The sequence below is a fragment of the Moschus berezovskii genome, chromosome 2, assembly GCF_049115385.1.
Source record: "Moschus berezovskii isolate FMDL1 chromosome 2, NW_MosBer_1.0, whole genome shotgun sequence".
Taxonomy (NCBI): domain Eukaryota; kingdom Metazoa; phylum Chordata; class Mammalia; order Artiodactyla; family Moschidae; genus Moschus; species Moschus berezovskii.
Genome location: NC_142461.1, coordinates 81,102,057 through 81,126,348, shown reverse-complemented (window position 1 = coordinate 81,126,348; position 24,292 = coordinate 81,102,057). Strand labels below are relative to the sequence as shown.

Genomic DNA, 24,292 nt, shown 5'->3' with positions numbered 1-24,292 from the left:
AATTGTCAAAGGCTTGCTGCAGCTCCTATCACATGGTAAACATCCACTAAGGGAGTGCTGTTGAGCCTATAGAGTTGAACTACAACTTGTGTATTAGTTATTGTTTTCATTTATTTTTTAATTTGGAATTCAGTTTTTCTTTATGATTTCATTAATATTTTAATTAATATTTTCAGGATTCACCTTAGGGTTTTCTTATCTATGTATGCAAATGACATCAATATTATATTGTAGGGGTCAAAACTTCAGGCTACATGGTTCCAGTTAGCAAGATTCTAGAAAATATTAAGATTATGGCAATAAATACTGATATCTTTGTATAATAAAATAAGAGAACAGTTGAGATATATGAATATTAGAAGAAGATTGTTCATCTCATAATTTTTTATTTGTCAGCCAAATGTAATGGTCACTCAGGTGCATAAACTAAACACTCAGAAATGTCTGAGGCTCAGGAGTACAAAACATGGTATCTGAATGTTCAGATTTAAAGCAGTGAAACATATTGTGACCAACCGAACATAAATCCCTCTTTATAAAAGGGGTATCTACTAAAAATTTCTAGCCACAAGGTAAGCTTTGACCAAAGAAAACCTATATTAATAACTCTTAGAAATGTTACTTAAGTGTGTTTTATACATAAGTCATGAAGACTAAATGATGGTATCAGTTCAGTTCAGTTCAGTCGCTCATATAAAGCTGGTTTAATTTTATGGAGCAAGAAACTGTGTTAAGAATAACAATTCAAGATAATTTAAAAGTACATTTATTGCTTTTACATTAGTTGAAATTTACTTTATTTTTGTATTTTATTATAATAATCTCCAGGCTCTGAAGATCAAGTTCTCTACATTGCTAATGACACTGATATCCTGGGTTTTATATATCCATTCAACTACAGTGGTGATCATCAACAAATTTCTCATATTGAACATAATTCAAGAATAACAGGGATGGATGTATATTATCAGAGAGATATGATTATTTGGAGTACTCAGTTTAATCCAGGCGGAATTTTCTACAAAAGGATCCATGGCAGAGAAAAAAGGCAAGCAAACAGTGGCTTGATTGTAAGTAAATGTAATTGAATATTTGAAGGCTCATGGCTCATGCCTCCTCCTCTTTTTTTTCCTGTTTTGTTTTTAATTTGTCAATCACAATATTTGATTATGAGTTAACTGATCAATGATTCCTCCCAATATTCTCCCTATATAGAAATAAAAATATCCCTACTCTTTTATTCTCATACCTGGATATACTTCATTTTAATTGCATGATATTATGTTTTTCTTTAATATATTTTTCTGTAGTTATATAAGAATGGAAATTAATAGTGCCTCAAATTTCTAGAACTTTTAATATTTTATAGTGTTTAATATTTTATGAACATGAGTTTTTTTTTTCTCATCACAAGATAATATTGGAAACCATTACTTCATTTTTACATTAGAAAATTAACTCAAAAATATACAGGGTAAATTGTTTCATTTTTAACAATATCAGAAATCTGTTTCTCTTTTAGGGAAAGAGATCAATTCAATAGTGTAATCATATCTTCTGACTCCTAATAACTATGTTTCAGAGAACATCCAAAATAGAGCAATGTTGTTTGCTGGTATATGACAGACACATTGATTATCATGGTTATTCCTTTAGAGAAAATAAGCTAAAATATTTGTTTAGAGTTATAGCTTTAAGCTATCTTTTTTGTTTTAGGGCATGCCAATTTATTGTGGATTTTATGTTTTGAGGTAACCTGGCAAGAATAACAGATAAAGTACTTATTTTGAGAGAGCCCTAGCCCATTCCCATATGGTATCTACCATAGATTTGAACTGCATAAATATCATTTGATATAAATCTGAAACACTATTTTTTATTAGTAGTAAGTGGCATTAGCTGGTTTTAAAAGAAGCTATATTATTAGCTTTTAAATTCAGGTCGGATTAACTGTGAGTAAAAATCCATCCATATCAGAGTGATTTCTTTAACTCCTCCTCCTACAAACCCAGTGTTATAAAACAGCTTCTCTGGTGCCTCAGATGGTAAATAATCTCCCTGCAATGTAGGAACCCCAGGTTCAATCCATGAGTTGGGAAGATCTCCTGAGGAAGGGAATAGCTACCCACTCCGGTTTTCTTACCAGGAAAATCCCATGGCCAGAGGAGACTGGCCAGCTACAGTCTGTGGGGTTTCTCAGAGTCTGACATGACTGAATGACTAACACGTAGGTCTATTAAGTGTTAGCAGAGGATAAAGCCAAAACTTCCACTGGATCACCCTACTCTCCATCACCCACATATAATCTTCCTTGTAGAATGAAAGACCGACTCAGTCTTGATTACCTTTAGCTTTCTTTATCTCTAAAACAGAAGCTTGCTTTGCAAAAACATTGGTCCTGTGGTACAATTTTATGTATTAATGAACTGATAATGAAGTATTATGAAGTTATATTACCCAGGGCTTAATCATGTTCCTATTCTTTACTAGCCTCTTAGTTTCTCTATCTTCACCGTTTAATAAGGTTTCTAGGGAGGAATACACACACACACACACACACACACACACACACACTGTACATTAGTACTAAGAGTTCTTGGCACATAATAAGCACTGTATAGATTTCAGTTCAGTTCAGTCATTCAGTCTTGTCCAACTCTTTGCAGTCCCATGGACTGCAGGGCAACAGGCTTCCCTGTCCATCACCTACTCCTGGAGGTTTCTTAAACTCCTGTCTATCAAGTCAGTGATGCTATTCAATCATCTCATCCTCTGATGTCTTTCTCCTCCCACCTTCTATCTTTCCTAGCATCAGGGTCTTTTCCAATGAGTCAGTTCTTCACATCAGGTGGACAAAATATTGGTTTCACCTTCAGCATCAGTACTTCCAAGGAATATTCAGGACTGATCTCCTTTAGGATGGACTGGTTGGATCTCTTTGCAGTTCAAAGGACTCCCAAGAGTCTTCTCCAACACCACAGTTCAAAAGCATCAATTCTTTGGCACTCAGCTTTCTTTATAGTCCAACTCTAACATCCATACATGTCTACTGGGAAAACCATAGATTTGACTAGATGTATCTTGGTTGGCAAACTAATATCTCCGCTTTTAAATGTGCTGCCCGGTTGGTCATAGCTTTTCTTCCAAGGAGCAAGCATCTTTTAATTTCATGGCTACAGTCACCATCTGCAGTGATTTTGGAGCTCAAAAATATAGTCTGTCACTGTTTTAATTGTTTCTCCATCTATTTGCCATGAAGTGATGGGACCAGATGCCATCCATGATCTTCGTTTTCTGAATGCTGAGTTTTAAGCCAACTTTTTCACTCTCCTCTTTCACTTTCATCAACAGGCTCTTTAGTTCTTCTTCACTCTTTGCCATAAAGGTAGGTCATCTACGTATCTGAGGTTATTGATATTTCTCCTGGCAATGTTGATTCCAGTTTGAGCTTCATCCAGTCCCGAGTTTCTCATGATGTACTCTGCATATAAGTTAAATAAGCAGGGTGACAATATACAGCCTTGATGTACTCCTTTCCCGATTTAGAACCAGTCTGTTGTTCCATGTCCACTTCTAACTGTTGCTTCTTGACCTGCATACAGATTTCTAGAAGGCAGGTCAGTCTGGTATTACCATCTCTTTCAGAATTTTCCACAGTTTAATGTGATCCACACAGTCACAGGCTTTGGCGTAGTCAATAAAGCATATGTTTTTCTAGAACTCTCTTGCTTTTTCAATGATCCAGCGGATGTTGGCAATTTGATCTCTGGTCCCTCTGCCTTTCCTAAATCCAGCTTGAATAACTGGAAGCTCATGGTTCACATACTGTTGAAGCCTGGCTTGAAGAATTTTGAGATTTACTTTGCTAGTGTGTGAGATGACTGCAGTTGAGCGGTAGTTTCAACATTCTTTGGCATTGCCTTTCTTTGGGATTGAAATAAAAACTGTTCTTTTCTTGTCCTGTTGCCAGTGGTTAAGTTTTCCAAATTTCCTGGCATACTGAGTGCGGTACTTACACAGCATCATCTTTTAAGATTTGATACAGCTTAACTGGAAAGCCATCACCTCTACTAGCTTTGTTTGTAGTGAAGCTTCTTAAGGCCCACTTGACTTTGCATTCCAGGATGTATGCCTCTAGGTGAGTGATCACACCATCGTGGTTATCTGGGTCATGAAGATCTTCTTTATGTCGTTCTTTGGTTTATTGTTCAGTTCTGTTTAGTCGCTCAGTCGTGTCTGACTCTTTGTGACCCCATGAATCACAGCACGCCAGGCCTCCCTGTCTACCACCAACTCCCGGAGTTCACTCAAACCCACCTCCATTGAGTCAGTGATGCCATTCAGCCATCTCAGTCTCTGTTGTCCCCTTCTCATCCTGCCCTCAATCCTTTCCAGCATCAGAGACTTTTCCAGTGAGTCAACTCTTTGCATGAGGGGGCCAAAGTATTGGAGTTTCAGCTTTAGCATCAGTCCTTCCAATAAACACTGAGGACTGATCTCCTTTAGAATGGACAGGTTGGATCTCCTTGCAGTCCAAGGGACTCTCAAGAGTCTTCTCCAGCACCAGAGTTCAAAAGCATTAATTCTTCGGCGATCAGCTTTCTTCACAGTCCAACTCTCACATCCATACATGACAAAAAACCATAGCCTTGACTAGACGGACCTTTGTTGGCAAAGTAATGTCTCTGCTTTTTAATATGCTATCTAGGTGTATTACCACCTCATAATATTTTCTGTTTCTGTTATGTCCATAACATTTCTGTCCTTTATTGTGCCCATCTTTGCTTGAAATGTTCCCTTGGTATCTCTAATTTTCTTGAAGAGATCTCTGGTCTGTCCCATTCTATTGTTTTCCTCTATTTCTTTGCACTGATCACTGAGGAAGGCTTTCTTATCTCTCCTTGCTATTCTTTGGAACTCTGCATTCAAAAAGGTATATATTTCCTTTTCTCCTTAGCCTTTAGCATCTCTTATTTTCTCAGCTATTTGTAAGGCCTTCTCAAACAACCATTTTACCTTTCTGCATTTCTTTTTTTGAGGATGGTCTTGATCACCACCTCCTGTATAATGTATGGATTAACAGAATGATAAAATAACAGTGATAAGTTGATGATGACAGTGATGTTTAATTGACAAAATGTTCTTCCCTACAATGAATAGACTCACATTAAAAATTAATTGCAAATTGCTCTTGTCTGAATTTGATAGATGCTAAAAATATATATTTTGTATATAACTACCAGTGAAAATGATTTGATAATTTGTTTATATTTGTACTTGGAGGGATGGATAAACACAATCAGTAACCTCCAGTTTCAGTTCAGTTCAGTCACTCAGTTGTGTCTGACTCTTTGCAACCCCATGAATCAGAGCACGCCAGGCCTCCCTGTCCATCACCAACTCCAGTAGTCCACCCAAACACATATCCATTGAGTTGGTGATGCCATCCAACCATCTCATCCTCTGTTGTCCTCTTCTCCTCCTGCCCTCAATCTTTCCCAGCATCAGGGTTGTTTCAAATGAGTCAGCTCTTCGCATCAGGTGGCCAAGGTATTGGAGTTTCAGCTTTAAAATCAGTCCTACCAATGAACACCTAGGACTGATCTCCTTTAGGATGGACTGGTTGGATCTCCTTGAAGTTCAAGGGACTCTCAAGAGTCTTCTCCAACACCACAGTTCAAAAGCATCAATTCTTTGGGGCTCAGCTTTCTTTATAGACCAACTCTCACATCCATTCATGACCACTGGAAAAACCATAGCCTTGACTGGACAGAACTTTGTTGACAAACTAATGTATCTGCTTTTTAATGTACTATCTAGGTTGGTCATATCTTTCCTTCCAAGGTGTAAGCATCTTTTAATTTCATGGCTGCAGTCACCATCTTCAGTGATTTTAGAGCCCAGAAAAATAAAGTCAGCCACTGTTTCCACTGTTTCCCCATCTATTTGCCATGAAGTGATGGGACCAGATGCCATGATCTTAGTTTTCTGAATGTTGAGCTTTAAACCAACTTTTTCACTCTCCACCTTCACTTTCATCAAGAAGCTCTTTAGTTCTTCTTCACTCTCTGCCATAAGGTCGGTGTCTGCATATCTGAGGTTATTGATATTTCTCCTGGCAATCTTGACTCCAGCTTGTGCTTCCTCCAGCCCAGCATTTCTCATAATGTACTCTGCATATAAGTTAAATAAGCAGGGTGACAATATACAGCCTTGACATACTCCTTTCCTGATCTGGAACCAGTATGTTGTTCCTTGTCCAGTTCGAACTGTTGCTTCCTGACCTGCATACATATTTCTCAAGAGACAGGTCAGGTGGTCTGGTGTTCCCATCTCTTTTAGAATTTTCCACAGTTTATTGTGACCCACACAGTCAAAGGCTTTGGTATAGTCAGTGAAGCAGAAATAGATGTTTTTCTTGAACTATCTTGCTTTTTCGATGATCCAGCGGATGTTGGCAATTTGACCTCTGGTTCCTCTGCCATTTTTAAAACCAGCTTGAACATCTGGAATTTCATGGTTCATGTATTGCTGAAGCCTGGCTTGGAGAATTTTGAGCATTACTTTACTAGCATGTGAAAGTGAATTTGCTCAGTCATGTCTGACTCTGCTACCCTGTGGACTGTAGCCCACCTGGTTCTTCCATCCATGGGATTCTCCAGGCAAGAATACTGGAGTGGGTTGCCATTTCTTTCTCCAGGGGATCTTCCCAACCCAGGGATCGAACACAGGTCTCCTGCATTGCAGGCAGACGCTTTAACCTCTGAGCCACCAGGGAAGCACTCACTAGCATGTGAGATGAGTGCAATTTTGCTGTATTTTGAGCATTCTTTAGCTTCCCTGGTGACCTAGAAGTTAAAGTGTCTTCCTGCAATGCAGGAGACCAAGGTTCGATCCCTGGGTCGGGAAGATCCCCTGGAATAGGAAATGGCAACCCACTCCAGTATTCTTGCCTGGAGAATCCCATGGAGAGAGGAGACTGGTAGGCTACAGTCCACGGGGTTACAAAGAGTCAAACACGACTGAGTGACTGACCAAATGGTTGTTTAAAAAAAAAAAAATTAGTATAACCAGTAACCTCCAATGACTGTTTTTTGTAAGTCAGGAGTCAAACTTACTTGATAGCTATTTTTTATGCTTATACAGTCAAGACTGGAGAAGGCAATGGCAACCCACTCTAGTACTCTTGCTTGGAAAATCCCATGGATGGAGGAGCCTGGTAGGCTACAGTCCATGGGGTCACAAAGAGTCAGACATGACTGAACAACTTCACTTTCACTTTTCACTTTCATGCTTTGGAGAAGGAAATGGCAACCCACTCCAGTGTTCTTGCCTTGAGAATCGCAGGGATGGCGGAGCCTGGTGGGCTGCCGTCTATGGGGTCACAGAGAGTGGGACACGACTGAAGTGACTTAGCAACAGCAGCAGCACCATACAGTCAAGAACATAAATGAGTAAATTTTATTTGTATATTATGCTTGGAAATTTTTAACCTTGATGTATTTTACATTTTTAAAAATTTCATTAATGTGGTACAGAGTCTTTCACCATCAGTGAAAAGTTATTTATTAGCCTTTTTCTAAAAGGATTTGAAGCTTCATTATTATTTTATTGGTAGTAATTAGATGTATCATATAATCTATTCTTTTCATTTGTTTGTTTCTCTCTCTGTTATTAGACCTACCCATGATTAACAGTATTCACTAGGAAGAAAAGTGAATAGTAGAATGGTAAATTTTCTAAAATCCCATTATTACTAACTAAATGGCATGCTTATAAGGTTGGAATCTCTGAGCCATGAGTTTTAGTACCATGTTCTAATCCATTAAGCATTCCATATAAATTCTTACCAGTGCATTATGTGTGTGTGTGTATATATATATATATATATATATATATCCTTAAGGCTACACTGATAAGGGTAATAATTTAATTTTGATTCCTAAACTACCTTGTAACCCTTATTCCTCAATATTATACATAGAAATAAATCCATTCTTACCACCTTAATTTAATGATCAGTGTGTGTTCTAGAATGATTAGGTGGCTTATCTATGGCCACACAACTAAAACATGACAAATTTTTGACTTCACTTTAAATACTTGCTACATCTCCATTCATCTGAAAACTAACTATTGTTTTGAAGAGGAAAATTTCTAAAGTCCCTTCCAATAGCAAATATGTGTGGTTTAAAAAAAAAATGACATAGTTTATGTTTATCCAGTTGTTACCTGGTCAATTTGTATTTTTTTCCCTGAAATCCATCTTGTGTATAAAGAATTGATTTTTACCCCATGAATTTCCCTGCAATGTATGATACTTGCTCATTTAACAGTCATCACATAGTCATCCATTAGTTTGCTGCTAAGTCACGTCAGTCGTGTCCGACTCTGTGTGACCCCATAGACGAAAGCCCACCAGGCTCCCCCGTCCCTGAGATTCTCCAGGCAAGAACACTGGAGTGGGTTGCCATTTCCTTCTCCAATCCATTAGTTTAATGAAGTGTAAATAAGTGTTAGTTGTTCACCGTGTCCAACTGTTAGTAATCCCATGGATTGTAGCCCACCAGGCTCCTGTGTCCATAAAATTCTCCAGGCAAGAATACTGGAGTGGGTTATAATTTCCTGCAGTCTATTTCATCTTCTAAGTTTTGGCACAAATACTACTTACCTGAGAATTCCCCACTCCTCAGAAAATGAAACTTAAAATTTTTCCCTTAGCTGAACAAGGTCCATTGATTTCTATCTGTGAATCAGTAGGTGAAAGAAAGAATATGCAAATCAAACTATGGACACTAAAAGTTATTACTCCATTATCAGTGGCTTCCCATGTGGCTTACTAGTAAAGAATCCACCAGCCAATGCAGAAGATGCAGATCGGGAATATCCTCTGGAGTAGAAAATGGTAACCCACTCTGGTATTCTTGTCTGGAAAATTCCTTTAACAGAGAAGCCTGGTGGTCTACAGTCCATGGCGTCACAAAGAGTCGTACATGACAGCACACTTGTAGTCTCAGGAGTGATCCACATGATGACAGGATATCTTGAAGGTATATTCAAAGATACAGAAAACATTGGAATATTTTTTATTTCAGGAAAGGGCAGAAAATATATTGTATCAGAAATCAGAAAAATATTGCTCGGGCAACTAAATGTTAACTGAAGTCCATTCTAAAGGAAAATAATTTTTAACATGATCTTTTTCAGAAATCATGAAGGGAATTCTCTTCTGTAGTCTGTGAAAATGGTTGGAATAGCAATTAGGACTGCAAATTTAAAATTCAGATGCAGACTAAGTTATTTATAGATAGAAATGCCTATGATTTTCTAACCCCCTGAGCTATACAAAATGGATAGTTTTTTTTTCCTTTAAGAAAATTAAATAATTTAAAACTTAAAAGACTGACATGATTCAATCTGTATGTAAAGCATAATGAGATTTCTGAATTTGAATTTCAGTAGACAGAAGAGGATATGATAGCATTATGCAACAATTGTACATACTTTCTGACAATTTATCATTTCTAGTATGAAATGCTGGATACATGATAGCAAGCACTATAAAGTAGGTCAATGCTTGAAAAGTGCAAATAACTTTAACTATCCACATTAGATTTTACCATTAAAGAGCTGAATATTCCTGAGCAAAACAAATGGTTCATCTGATATACCTGGTTTTGAGAAGTGAATATGAGATACCATGCTTGGCATATTCCCTATTATGCAAAAGAAATTGTTCAGAATAAATATAATTTTATTCATTAATAATCATACCTTTTTCTCAAAAAGTTGATTAGAACCATTTTTCCTGAGAAGCTTTAACAAGATATTCAATTGTTTTCTTTAATAGATTTCAGTTTTAAATTTGAGTCCTACTAGCTATAAATCTCCTACCCATTATATGGGTCTGTGTATATACATCTCACACACATACATACATGTATACATAAATTTTTAAGTATTCCTATTTAACCACAGGCTTTCCTGGTGCTTCAGCAGTAAAGAATCCTCCTGCCAATGCATGGGACACAGGTTTGATCTCTGGGTTGGGAAGAATCCCTAGAAGGAAAGGGCAGCCCTCTCTAGTATTCTTGTCTAGGAAATACTATGGACAGAAGAGCCTAGAGGGCTACTGTCTATGGGGTTGCAAAGAGTCAGACATGACTTAGCAACTAAACAACAACAATAATGTACCCAGACATACGTGTGTGTGCATAAATTTTAGCAAAAACTTCAAAGTCTTGGTTTACGACATTTGGGTAGTGGTAAAAAGAGGAGAGTGAAAAAGTTGGCTTAAAGCTCAACATTCAGAAATGTAAGATCATGGCATCTGGTCCCATCACTTCATGGGAAATAGATGGGGAAACAGTGGAAGCAGTGTCAGACTTTATTTTGGGGGGCTCCAAAATCACTGCAGATGGTAATGCAGCCATGAAATTAAAAGATGTTTACTCCTTGGAAGGAAAGTTATGACCAACCTAGACAGCAAATTAAAAAGCAGAGACATTACTTGCCAACAAAGGTCCGTCTAGTCAAGGCTATGGTTTTTCCCGTGGTCATGTATGGATGTGAGAGTTGGACTATAAAGAAAGCTGAGCATTGAAGAATTGATGCTTTTGAACTGTGGTGTTGGAGAAGACCCTTGAGAGTCCCTTGGACTGCAAGGAGATCGAACCAGTCCATCCTAAAGGAGATCATTCCTGGGTGTTCATTGGAAGGACTGATGCTAAATCTGAAACTCCAATACTTTGGCCACCTCATGCGAAAAGTTGACTCATTGGAAAAGACCCTGATACTGGAAGGGATTGGGGGCAGGAGGAGAAGGGGACAACAGAAGATGAGATGATTGGATGGCATCACTGACTCAATGAACATGAGTTTGAGTTGATGATGGACAGGGAGGCCTGGCGTGCTGCGATTCATGGGGTCGCAAAGAGTTGGACACAACTGAGTGACTGAACTGAACTGAAAAATTGATTTTTTTTTCTTTCTTCAGTATTATAAATTTATGTGCATGCATACTAAGTCACTTCAGTTGTGTCTGACTCTTTGCAACACCATGGACTGTAGGCCACCAGGCTCCCTCTGTCCCTGGGATTCTCCAGGTAAGAACACTGGAGTGGGTTGCCATTTCCTTCTCCAATGCATGAAAGTGAAAAGTGAAAGTGAAGTCTCTCAGTCATGTCCGACTCTTAGCGACCCCATGGACTGTAGCCTACCAGGCTCCTCTGTCCATGGGATTTTCCAGGCAAGATTAGTGGAGTGGGTTGCCACTGCCTTCTCTGAACACATAAATAAATACAAAAAATCCAATTTTTGAAAGGTGTATTGATGGAAGTAAAAAATAGACGTAGAGATTAGAAACTTGAATGATATAGGTTTGAGGCTGGATGGCATCACCGACTCGATGGACATGAGTTTGAGTGAACTCCGGGAGTTGGTGATGGACAGGGAGGCCTGGTGTGCTGTGATTCATGGGGTCGCAAAGAGTTGGACACAACTGAGCGACTGAACTGTACTGAACTGAACTGAAGATGATTAATAAAGGCACATTTGAAGAGAGGTGATTTGAGCTAAGACGTAAGAAATCAGAAGGAAGTAATGCCATCTTACTTATATCTAAGACAACTCTTTTATTTTTTCTGTGGGGAATGGATTTGGTGGGAGAAAAGACTACAACAGAAGGAGGCCACATACAAGGGCTGTTCTCCCACAGAAATGGTGGTATGTTGCTCTATTATAGTCTCAGTGAAGTGAAAGGTAGTGAGTAGAATCTTAAGGGAAAAAAATGTTTGCAAATAGAATGAATGTGAAAAATCAGGACAGAAAGGATTCCAGACTGACGCCTGGTTTCCTGGATTGTATAATTTGAAGGATACTGAAAATGGAAAACTGTGGGTTCGGTTTTAGTTATGCTAAGTCCAGTAAGAGATCCAATGAGAATGTCAGGTTTGCAGTGATGTAGTCAAAGCTTTATCTTGTCTGGACTGGACTTGCATTAAGGAATAGAGAGGATATCTAAAACTATGAAACCTGGTTAGATTACCAGGAGAAATAAGAAGGAACTGGAATCAAGCTCTAAGACTAGATTAAAACGATGGCAAGGACCAGCCAGTACATTAGGATAAAACAAGATAATGTAGAATCACAGAAACTAAGAGAAAAAAAAGTGTTTTGAAAAGGAAGTTTTGGTTATATTTCTAGTATACTGCTGAAAGATCAAGTAAAGGAAAACAAAGAAGTGTTCAAAAAATCTGAAAACAGAAATTCATTAAGGACCTTGAAAAATGCTTAGAGTCATGGAGGGAGAGGCATCATTAGAGAGCATTCAGTAGTTCTACATCAGCGGTTCTCCACCAGGGATGATCTTTCACCCCAGAGGACATTTGGTAATGTCTGAAGACATTTTTGATTCTCAATGTGGAGGACTGCTGCTGGCATCAAGTGAGTAGAGGCCAGGGAGGATGCTTAACACCCCACAATGAATAAATTAGTTCCTCTCAGCAAGGAATTATTCTGACCAAAATACCGACAGTGCCAGAGTTGATAAATCTTTTTCTACATAGTAACAGTAAGAGTCAGTCCAGTTAACCTTTAAGTAGCTCTTTTTGTTTGTGACTTCATTTGATGTGATAATAACTAATACAAAATAGTTCTGAGATGAATCACCAGTATACTTATTCTTTTACTGTTCTCTCCTTTTCCTCACCTCTCAGTGTCTTTGGCTAGATCTTTTTCTCCTTTCCTTTTAATATTGGAATGCCCAGACTCTGACCGTGATCTCCTTCTTTCTATCTTCCTCACTTCCTAATAGAGTTCATGGTTTAACATAAAATTACATGCTAAAAATTGCTTAATTGATACCAGGCTATATCTAACTGCTTGCTTTTCCTTTTGGATGTTAAAAAAAAAAAAAATCCCCAGAGTAGTGCACATGCCTAAAAATAAACTTCTCATATGATCCACAAAATCTGCTTCCCCAATGTAATTTAATGGCAACTCAGTTTTCCAGGTGCTCAAAGTAAAAATCTTAGAGGCATTGCTGGCCCCTCTGCTATTTTCATAACTCCAAAATCAGACAATATTATTGAATGTACCCCCAAAGTATGTCTAGGAGCTGATTACCGCAACATCAGCTTGACTTCAAGGATCTAGTTTTGAACCACCTTCGCCTTTCTTCTGAATGAATGCAATACCCTCCTAATTGGTCTCTTTGCTATCCTTATGATTCACAAAACAATAACCAGAATGCTCTGTATAAAGCATAAATCACATCACATCTTCGATCAAAAATGTTCAATGGTTTTCCATTGAAAAGACTGAAATTCTCCTAACATCTCTTAAGGATTTAAAAGATCTGGTCTTCTGTTACTTCGTTGATTATCTTCCACTACTTTCCCCATTACTCACTCTTCTCTAGGGAAGCTCTGCTATTTCTGAAACCCATCACTACCCACTAAAGTAAGGCCTTTTCTGAAATGGTCTTTTGCCCTAAAATGCCTTTCAGCCAGATATCTTACATAATTCAATTCCTGAACTCCTTCAAGTCTTTGTTTAAATGTCATCTGAATGCATAACTTACTGATAATTGCAATCTATTACCCTATTCCCATCCTGGGATCCTCAATGCCCTGCTCTTTTGCATTTCCATAGTACTTTTTTACTGCCACATAATTTATTCATTTATTATATTTATAACCTATTGTCTGTCTCACTTCACTATAAATAAATATCCAGAAGCAGTGGCAGTTACCTTTTTTCCTAATACTAGCACTTAGAACAAGACCTGTTATGAAGTAGATACACTTTTTAAATTAGAAGCAATAAATTAATTGAAAATCTTTGGGATACATGGCAATAGCATATCAATCTTGAAAGTTATCCTTTATAAGTTATGCTTCTCATCCTTGGTATTCAATTTATCATAAGTTTAAATATTTTTACCTCCAGATATTTCTCATTTTTATCACTTTTGTTTCACAAAAGCCTAGATTAAAATTGCACAATCTTTCCTCTGGAGTCCATTGAATAAACCTCGCCTGAGTTTCTGGTATTCCCTTGGTCCCCAGTCCTAAGCCATTCTTCATACCACAGGCAAAATAAACTATTAATATAACCTCAGCATCATGTCTCCCTCCTTAAATCTTTCCATTGAAAAATCATGGTCTTACAAACCTCTCCATGATGTTTAGCCTCATCTCCCAACATACCCCTCCCACCTTCTCCCATGAGAATATGCATATACCCTCAAAAACATATTTTTTCCAGCCATAAATAGAATATGTTTCACTTAAAATAATGCAACTTAACTTCACAATCTTTCTTGTTGTTCAATCCAAAAGTTGTGTCCAAGTCTTTGCAACCCCATGAACTCAGCATGCTAGGCTTCCCTGTCCTTCACTATCTCCCACAGTTTGCTCAAACTCATGTCCACTGAGTCACTGATTCTGTCCAACCATCTTATCCTTTGTTGCTCTCTTCTCCTGTCTTCAGTCTTTCTCAGCATCAGGGTCTTTTCCAATGAGTCATCTCTACCTGTCAGGTGGCCAAAGGATTGGAGTTTCAGCTTCAGCATCAGTCTTTCTAGTGAATATTCAGGGTTAATTTCCTTTAGGATTGACTTGCAACCAAGGAATTCTGAACAGTCTTCTCTAGCACCACAATCCAAAAGCATCAATTCTTTGGTTCTCAGCCTTCATTATGGTCCAACTCTCACATCCATACATGACTACTGGAAAAGCCATAGTGTTGGTTAGGTGGACCTTTGCTGGCAAAGCGATGTCTCTGCTTTTTAATATGCTGTCTAGGTTTGTCACAGTTTTCCTTCCAAGGAGCAAGCATCTTTTAATTCCATGGCTGCATTTACTGTCTGCAGAGATTTTGGAGCCCAAGAAAATAAAATATGTCACTCTTTTTCCCCTTCTATTTACCATGAAGTGATGGGACCAGATGCCATCCATGATCTTCATTTTTTGAATGTTTAGTTTTAAGCCAGCTTTTTCAATTTCCACTTTCACCTTCATCAAGAGGTTCTTTAGTTCTTCTTCACTCTCTGCCATTAGAGTGCTATCATCTGCATCTGAGCTTGTTGATATTTCTCCCAATAGTCTTGATTCCAGCTTGAACTTCAGCTAGCCTGGCATTTCACAAGATGTACTCTGCATATAAGTTAAAAAAGCATGGTGACAATATTCAGCCTTGTTGTACTCCTTTCCCAGTTTTGAACAGTCTGTTATTCCATGTCTGATGCTAACTGTTGTTTCTTGACCTGCATACAGGTTTCTCAGGAGACAGGTAATGTGGACTGTTATTCCCATACCCTTCAGATTTTTCCACAGTTTTTTGTGATCCACACAGTCAAAGGCTTTAGCATAGTCAATGAAGCAGAAGTATATGTTTTTCTGGAATTCCCTTGCTCTCTCTATGGTCCAACAAATGTTGGCAATTTCATCTCTGGTCCCTCTGCCTTTTCTAAACGCATCTTGTACATCTGGAATTTGTTGGTTCACGTACTGTTGAAGCCTAGCTTGAAGGATTTTGAGCATTCAGTCAGTTCAGTACAGTTGCTCAGTCATGTCTGACTCTTTGTGACCCCATGAATCGCAGCATGCCAGGCCTGCCTGTCCATCACCAATTCCTGGAGTTTACTCAAATCATGTCCAAACTCATGTGCATGGAGTCAGTGATGCCATCCAGCCATCTCATCCTCTGTCATCCCCTTCTCCTCCTGCCCCCAGTCCCTCCCAGCATCAGAGTCTTTTCCAATGAGTCAACTCTTCTCATGAGGTGACCAAAGTATTGCAGTTTCAGCTTTAGCATCAGTCCTTCCAATGAACACCCAGGACTGATCTCCTTTAGGATGGACTGGTTGGATCTCCTTGCAGTCCAAGGAACTCTCAAGAGTCTTCTCCAACACCACAGTTCAAAAGCATCACCTTACTACATATACACATGTATATTCATAATTTGAATGAACTCGATGTATGAAACATTGAACTATAAAAGCCCAATTTATGTGTACATATTCATATATATATGTATCTGCTACATAGACTGAATATTCCAGTTTATTTATAAGATGCTTACCTAATGATTCTGAAAACACACTCTAAACATTTGCTTCTCTGAGTCTCTTTTTTCATGTGTTTGTTGCTATATCTTATAGATGCAAGATTTATTCATTAAAGTAAAATTATTTTTCTCTTTAAGGCATGGGTTGCAAACCACTTATCTATGTAAGAGAAATGAGTGAAACAGATTGGGCATAGAATTAGGGATAGAGTGAGAGAGGCAAACTGAAGACATGCTTCATTAAAACAGCAGCAGCTGATTGACTCTGTTACTCTGGAATGTTTGCCTTCTTTTGATAGACTATCTTATATATCCTTAATTTTTAAGAAAAAAAAAGTTTGATTTTTAAAGTGATATCTTCTTAATATTAAAGTTAGAATCTTTTAAAAAGCTTTTAAATAAAACTTTAAATTTAGTGTTCAACCTACCATTTTGCAGCCTCTTCTTTCAGATAGCTCTAATTTGCATCTCTGCTGTTGTGCTTGTTTAAATTGTAACTATCAGAAAAAAGATTTAACTCTCAGAAGGCACCTTGTCTTCTTAATTTCAGGTTACTCACATAGGGAGATGATGTCAAAATTGCCCCCATAAGTACCAACAAATTTTTGCTTACTGACTAATGCATACAAATTCATACTTAGCATTAGATGCGTCTCTAAGGTTTATATAGAATGGATAATGTTTTAAACTGTTATGTAATTTAGTGTTTAGAAGTTAAACACTTTTACAGATCATCTGATCCAAAGCCTTTATTTTTATATGCCACATAATTTATGGGCTTCCCAGGTGACTCAGAGAGTAGAGAATCCACCTGCAATGCAAGAGACTCAGGTTCAATCCCTAGGTCAGAAAGATTCCATGGAGAAGGAAATGGCAACCCACTCCAGTGTTCTTGCCTGGAGAATTCTATGGACAGAGGAGCCTGGTGGGGTACAGTCCATGGGGTCAAAAAGAGTCAGACATAACTGAGTGACTAACACTTTCACTTTCACTTTCATCATTTATAGAGAAACTAGGACTAGTTCTTCAGAGAAGGCAATGGCGACCCACTCCTGTACTCTTGCCAGGAAAATCCCACGGATGGAGGAGCCTGGTAGGCTACAGTCCATGGGGTCACTAAGGGTTGGACACGACTGAACGACTTCACTTTCACTTTTTACTTTCATGCATTGGAGAAGGAACTGGCAACCCACTCCAGTGTTCTTGCCTGGAGAATCCCAGGGGCCGGGGAGCCTGGTGGGCTGCATCCATGGGGTCGCACAGAGTCGGACAGGATTGAAGTGACTTAGCAGCAGGACTAGTTCTCTTTTTATTTTTTTTAATTTATTTATTTTAATTGGAGGCTAATTACTTTACATTATTGTATTGGTTTTGCCATACATTGACATGAATCTGCCCCAGGTGTACATGTGTTCCCCATCTTGAACCCCCCTCCCACCTCCCTCCCCATCCCATCCCTCTGGTTCATCCCAGAACACCAGCCCCGAGTATCCTCTATCATGCATTGAACCTGGACTGGCGATTCGGTTCACATATGATAATATACATGTTTCAATGCCATTCTCCCAAATCATCCCACCCTCGCCCTCTCCCACAGAGTCCAAAAAACTAGTTCTTAAACCAACTTTCTGATTCCAAATATGTTGTTTTCTAGTCTTCCATGATATCTTTTGTTTAGCTGGTAGTTCAATTGAAAGTTTTGGCTCAGTTTGGTTATTTGGTAGGTAGGTGATTCAGTTCAGTTCAGTTCAGTCGCTCAGTCGTGTCCGACTCTCTACGACCCCATGAATCACAGCACGCCAGGCCTCCCTGTCCATCACCAACTCCCGGAGTTCACTCAAACCCATGTCCATAGAGTCGGTGATGCCATCCAGCCATCTCATACTCTGTTGTCCCCTTCTCCTCCCGCCTCCAACCTTTCCCAGCATCAGAGTCTTTACCAGTGAGTCAACTCGTCGCATGAGGTGGCCAAAGTATTGGAGTTTCAGCTTTAGCATCAGTCCCTCCTATGAACATCCAGGATTGATCTCCTCTAGAATGGACTGGTTGGATCTACTTGCAGTCCAAGGGACTCTCAAGAGTCTTCTCCAGCACCACAGTTCAAAAGCATCAATTCTTCGGCGATCAGCCTTTTTCATTGTCCAACTCTCACATCCATACATGACCACGGGAAATACCATAGCCTTGACTAGACGGACCTTGGTTGGCAAAGTAATGTCTCTGCTTTTTAATATTCTATCTAGGTTGGTCATAACTTTCCTGCCAAGGAGTAAGCGTCTTTTAATTTCATGGCTGCAATCAGCATCTGCAGTGATTTTGGAGCCCCCCAAAATAAAGTCTGACACTGTCTCCACTGTTTTTCCATCTATTTCCCATGAAGTGATGGGACCAGATGCCATGATCTTTTTTTTCTGAATGTTGAGCTTCAAGCCAACCTTTCACTCCTCTTTCACTTTCATCAAGAGCCTTTTGAGTTCCTCTTCACTTTCTGCCATAAAGGTTGTGTCATCTGCATATCTGAGGTTATTGATATTTCTCCCAGCAATCTTGATTTCAGCTTGTGCTTCTTCCAGCCCAGCGTTCCTCATGATGTACTCTGCTTATAAGTTAAATAAGCAGGGTGTCAATATACAGCCTTGACGTACTCCTTTTCCTATTTGGCACCATTCTGTTGTTCCATGTCCAGTTCTGACTGTTGCTTCCTGACCTGCATACAGGTTTCTAAAGACGCAGGTCAGGTGGTCTGGTATTCCCATCTCTTTCAGAATTTTCCACAGGTAGGTGATAGATCATAACAAATAAGTTTAGAGAACATTGAGTATGTTTTAAAAATGGTAAATCACATACAATATTCACCCTGATATCCAAAGACAGACTAGTTATTTTCTGGATACTATCTGAGAATTATATACTTTTATTTGGTTTCCTTTTCCTATAACAGAGCTTATGCCACGTTGATGTAGTCCTAGTGTAAGACCCTTGTGGCTCAGCTGGTAAAGAATCTGCCTGCAATGTGGGAGACCTGGGTTGGGAAGATCCCCTGGAGAAGGGAAAAGCTACCCACTCCAGTATTCTGTCCTGGAGAATTCCATGGACTGTATAGTCCATGGGTTTGCAAACAGTCGGACATGACTGAGCAATTTTCACTTTCATTTTCACTTTAGTGTAGATAAATACTACAAATTGTAGTAAAATTATTAAAATTGAAACAATCTTTTCAATTAAGCCTTATAAATATTCAGATTGAAATGATCTTTTCTGAAGAATAGATTGCTGATAGAAGCAGAAGTTTCATCCCTGAAGTGGTTTTAGAATCCGTACATATTCTAGCTCTTAAATATAACTTTTTTGGGTTTTGGAGGGAGGGTTTCTCCATTGCTGTATGAGCTTGATTGAAATAACAATTATCAAGCTGTGGAATTTAGTAATGTTCAGAATTTGTGTAGTCCTTACTTTATTATTGGGCTTCCCTGGTAGCTCAGCTGGTAAGAGTATGCCTGCAATGCAGGAGGACCTGGTTCGATTCCTGGGTCAGAAAGATCCCCTGGAGAAGGGATAGGCTACCCGCTCCAGTATTCTTGGGCCTCCTTGGCGGTTCAGATGGTAAAGAATCTGCCTGCAATGTGGTATTGACTAATTTATGAGAATTTAATCTGATTCACATTTTGTGAACCAAAAACGTAAATAATCTTATCATTACATATGGATGCCCCCATCCCCATCCCGCCACACACACACAAGTTCTTTACAGTGTTGTTATATCTGTGTTTTACTAGCATTGCATCAGGGGATAATTAATTTTATCAAAATGGACTGAATTTTCTTGTATGCACACAAAGATGAAAAATCAGGAACAAATGAAATATGTGGCAACTTCAATCTATCCTTGTGTTAAGTATATTTTCTCAAATTATATTGCTAACTATAGGAATTTTGTTTTAAAAAAGTACTTTCACAGTTCAAATGTTTGAATTCCCCTTTCATAGATTTTCCTCTTTCCTTGGTTTAAAACAAATGTCTTTAGTGACTTATATCTTTAGTTTACTGAAGCTGGCACTGTGACAGATACCTTACAATCTGCAGCTGTAAAGGATTAGTAGTTTAAAACAGTAACCTCTAATTGTGTTACAATCAAGCTGCCAATTTTTTGGCCAGATTTAAGCATTTCATTCATTCAACTAATATATCTCTATAAAGAAGAATGCCTCAGGCCTCAAAACTTTGGCTGTGTATTTAGAGAGCTTATTAGGAAAGAAATCATCTGTCTGGAGAAAGCCATCAAAATGTGTCTTCTACTTTGTGCAAAAAAATGAGAAATGCCTTTTGTCGTCTGGGTAACCACAGGCCTCTGCAATCTCGTAAACACGACATACCGCATTAGTGCCTCCAGTTCCTTGGTCTATCTGTCTAGAGTGGGAGCCAAAGAGGCAAATTAGAGTTTCATATTCTCTTCATGCTTCCAATCTGATGTGTTTGGTTGTTTTTCAGTCTTTTTCGAGACAAATGGTGTAACCATCCTGTTTTTGTTATTCATTTCAGTCTCCATTCTAGGTCAAGAACCTCAGTTTACTTTTCCTGTGTTTCCCACTTTTTATGTTTACATGATTGATTTTGAACTTCTTCATAAGACCCACCAGCAATTTGCCTTCCGCTCTTCAACCAACATTCATTCAATATGAGATTCCCTTTTAGATGACTAATGCAATCCTCCCTATTGGGCTTCCCTGATAGCTCAGTTGGTAAAGAATCTGCCTGCAATGCAGGAGACCCCAGTTTGATTCTTGGGTCAGGAAGATCCCCTGGAGAAGGACTCCAGTATTCTGTGGTTTCCCTTGTGGCTCAGCTGGTAAAGAATCCACCTGCAATTGGGAGACCTGGGTTCAATCTCTAGATTGGGAGGATCCCTTGAAGAAGTGAAAGGCTACCCACTCCAGCACTCTGGCCTGGAGAAGTCCATGGACTGTATAGTCCATGGGGTCACAAAGAGTCTGACATAACTGAGCGACTTTCACTTTCAATGCGATCCTGGTCAAGCCATGAGCAATAGAAAGGGATTATTTATTTCTATAGAACTCACTATAAAGGTGATTTCCTAATTTGGCTATGGTTTCCCTAACAATAAGACCATCTTGTTTCTGTCTTCTTGTTGTTGTTCATCTTCTGTTCAATCTTGCTCTTTTCAGTGTCGAGAATTACTGAGCATTCAGCATGTTATGAGTCATTAAGGATGAATACCTAGTAACATCTTCACCTGGTTGCCATAATTCACTGAGAATCATCTTGTCACTGATGATTCATGACTTTAGGTTGAATTTATTGGGTGTGACCATCCTTTACTCCAAATTCTAACTACCTTAGTTGATATGGGAATGACATTAGAGATTCCTTGATCAAGGAACCAGAGAATAACTACATGGATTTAAACGGCTCTATAACCCATCAGTATCTCTTGTGCTCAGCATTTAAAAGTAACATTTATTCTAGTAATGTGACCTAAATTCTATATATCCTCTTGGAATTTACCATTAATAGAATTTTCACCAGCTAACTTTTCTGAAAAGTATCACAAAATCAGACTTCTGAATGTTCCATGATCATTAGGATTTTGAGGTTTTAACTGTTAGCAGAACAGGAATATAAATATAGAATGGAAAGATAACCAGCTCTTTTTTGAGCACGAGTGAAACAAAATGAAAATATTAAATTAAAAAAGTTGAACTTTGCATAAAATATGTCCTATTTAGCAAGGATACCACTAGGACAGAAAAATCATATAGTATATTAACATAAAGGCAAATCTGGGCTTCCGTGGTGGCTCAGTCAATAATCTCCCTGCAATGCAGGAGACTCAGGTTCTATCCTTGGGTTGGGAAGATCCCCTGGAGAAGGAAATGACAACCCACTCCAGTATTTGTGCCTAGGAAATCTCATGGACAGAGGGTCTTCATGGTCTATAGTCCATGGAGTCTCAAGAGTAAGACACAACTTAGCAACTAAACCACCAACCACCACCAAAGGCAAAATAGGGTATTCTTCTATGTTCATGCTGAACAAGTGCATGGTAAAAGATTGCTTCAGTGGTGTTAAAAAAGATAAATGCGCTCCAAGAGGCTTTATACAGTTCATAATGTTTATTTTCTCCTATTGTCTCTCATGTTTATAAATTTAAGATTTACATTGACATGTGCATACCATTTGTTGATAAATTTACTTTTAAATACTGCCAAAGCAAAAACAGCTATTACATTTAATTTAAATGATATGGAAATGAAAATTATTTTGTGGTTTGGCTAGGATAAATCTTTATATTTTATCCATTTATAAATATTATTTGTATGGAATGTTTAGATTATGTTGTATTTCAGAGTACTTTTCATTTAACTTTAGTTAGCTATGAGATATCACTGGGTAGGTGGATAGTATTTACTATTAGAGTAGAGAAATAAGGCATTGTATTATTTCAAAAGTTTAGTTTTTAAATCAATCAGTTAAAAGACTGATAATAAAGGTCATTAGAAATTTCTAAAGGTTCTGTGTTTAATTTGAGCCATATTTTCCTTCCTTAAGATCTCAGTAATCACACAGCAGATGGCGACTTGCACTTCTTATTTCTTGGCATCTCATGTTCTTTTTGAGAAGTTCAGTCTGTTTGCTTTTAACCCAAGCACACTTTAACAAAATGTGCTCACTAGTAAAACATAGAAGAAACAGTCATCTGTTAAAAATCCACATTTCCACTTGTTACGAGTCTTAACAATGCTTTTACACATTGATGACATGTCTAGTTATAATCACCTTCAAATAATTGTTTCTAGTCTTGATATAATACCCCTGAGAATTCCTTCTCACTTTTGGCTATGCACAATAAACCCAACCATGTCAAATTAATTATTGCACTAGCTTCAGCTCAAAGTGATCAAGTTAATTGAAGGGCACAGAGCATACGTTATTTTCCTTGCTGTCTATTCCCAATGAACTCTCTTACCTTTGTCTCACAATAATTCAGTAATGTACTATTACACAGAAAATCCAAGCTAGCAGATTTAATATAAATGACAGTTTGTAACTTTCCTCAAAAGACATTTTAATATAGCATCTCTCTAAATGTGCCTATTTGTATTAACATTCTTTTTCTATTTTAAATCAAATTATATATGGTAAGGATGCAGAGCAATTGGAACTTTATTAAATTGCTGAAAAGAGTGAATATTGGTAGAGATGCTTTGAAAGAAAATTCTAACCCTATCTATTCAAGCAAACATATGTATACCTTAAGCTTCAATAGTTCTATTTCTTATTAAATATTCAATAAAATGAGAGTTCACATCCACTAAAAGATGCATACAGAAATATTCATAATTTTTATTGTAATGGCCTAAAATTATTAACAAACACAATACATATTACCAGTAAAATGGTAAACAAATCGATATATATTCATGAAATTAAATATTATCCAGAAATAAAAACAATTACTAACTGACAACACAACAATATGGATACATGGACATGATGCTGAATCAAGATCAGGAATTGAAGAGTATGATGATGTTTATGTGGATTTGTTTAAACTAATCTATGATGTTAGACATTAGAATTATGCTTATTCTAAGAGAAATACTAACTGGTAGACCGGACATGACTGAAGTGACTTAGCAGCAGCAGCAGCAGCAGACATCATAAGTGAACCTTCTACAGTTCTGGAAATATTCTAACAGGGTGGTAGTTAAACAGGGGCAGTGATAGGTAAAATTCCAATGAACTGTATACTTAGGACTTGTGAAATTATATACCTATAAAAAGTAAGAATAAAGTATGTTTAAAAATCTATATAATACTTAATACCTGATCATATTAACATGATTCCCAAATAATCTCAATATATATATATATATATAGAAAACTCCACCAATTTGCTTTTGAAAATACTGTGGTTTGTTGTTTTGTTTTCTTTTAGTGTCCTGAATTTCGAAGGCCCAGGGACATTGCAGTTGACTGGGTTGCTGGAAATATTTATTGGACTGACCATTCTCGAATGCACTGGTTCAGTTACTACACTACTCACTGGACCAGTCTGAGGTACTCTATCAACGTAGGGCAGCTGAGTGGCCCCAACTGTACCAGACTCTTAACAAATATGGCTGGAGAACCCTATGCCATTGCTGTAAATCCTAAAAGAGGGTAGGTTAATAGCATGGTTATTGGTGTTTCTTTTTTTTTA

The 24,292-nt window shown here is 38.0% G+C and overlaps 1 protein-coding gene across 1 annotated transcript in view; it reads left to right on the top strand.

Annotated features, from left to right (window-relative positions):
• The window catches only part of LRP1B (LDL receptor related protein 1B), a 2,241,805-nt gene that overhangs the window by 2,069,226 nt on the left and 148,287 nt on the right, over nt 1–24,292 (top strand). The window contains exons 77-78 of the mRNA XM_088842364.1: nt 829–1,070; nt 24,029–24,252. Of these exons, the coding sequence (XP_088698490.1) occupies nt 829–1,070; nt 24,029–24,252 (466 nt within the window). The remainder of the gene's footprint in view (nt 1–828; nt 1,071–24,028; nt 24,253–24,292) is intronic.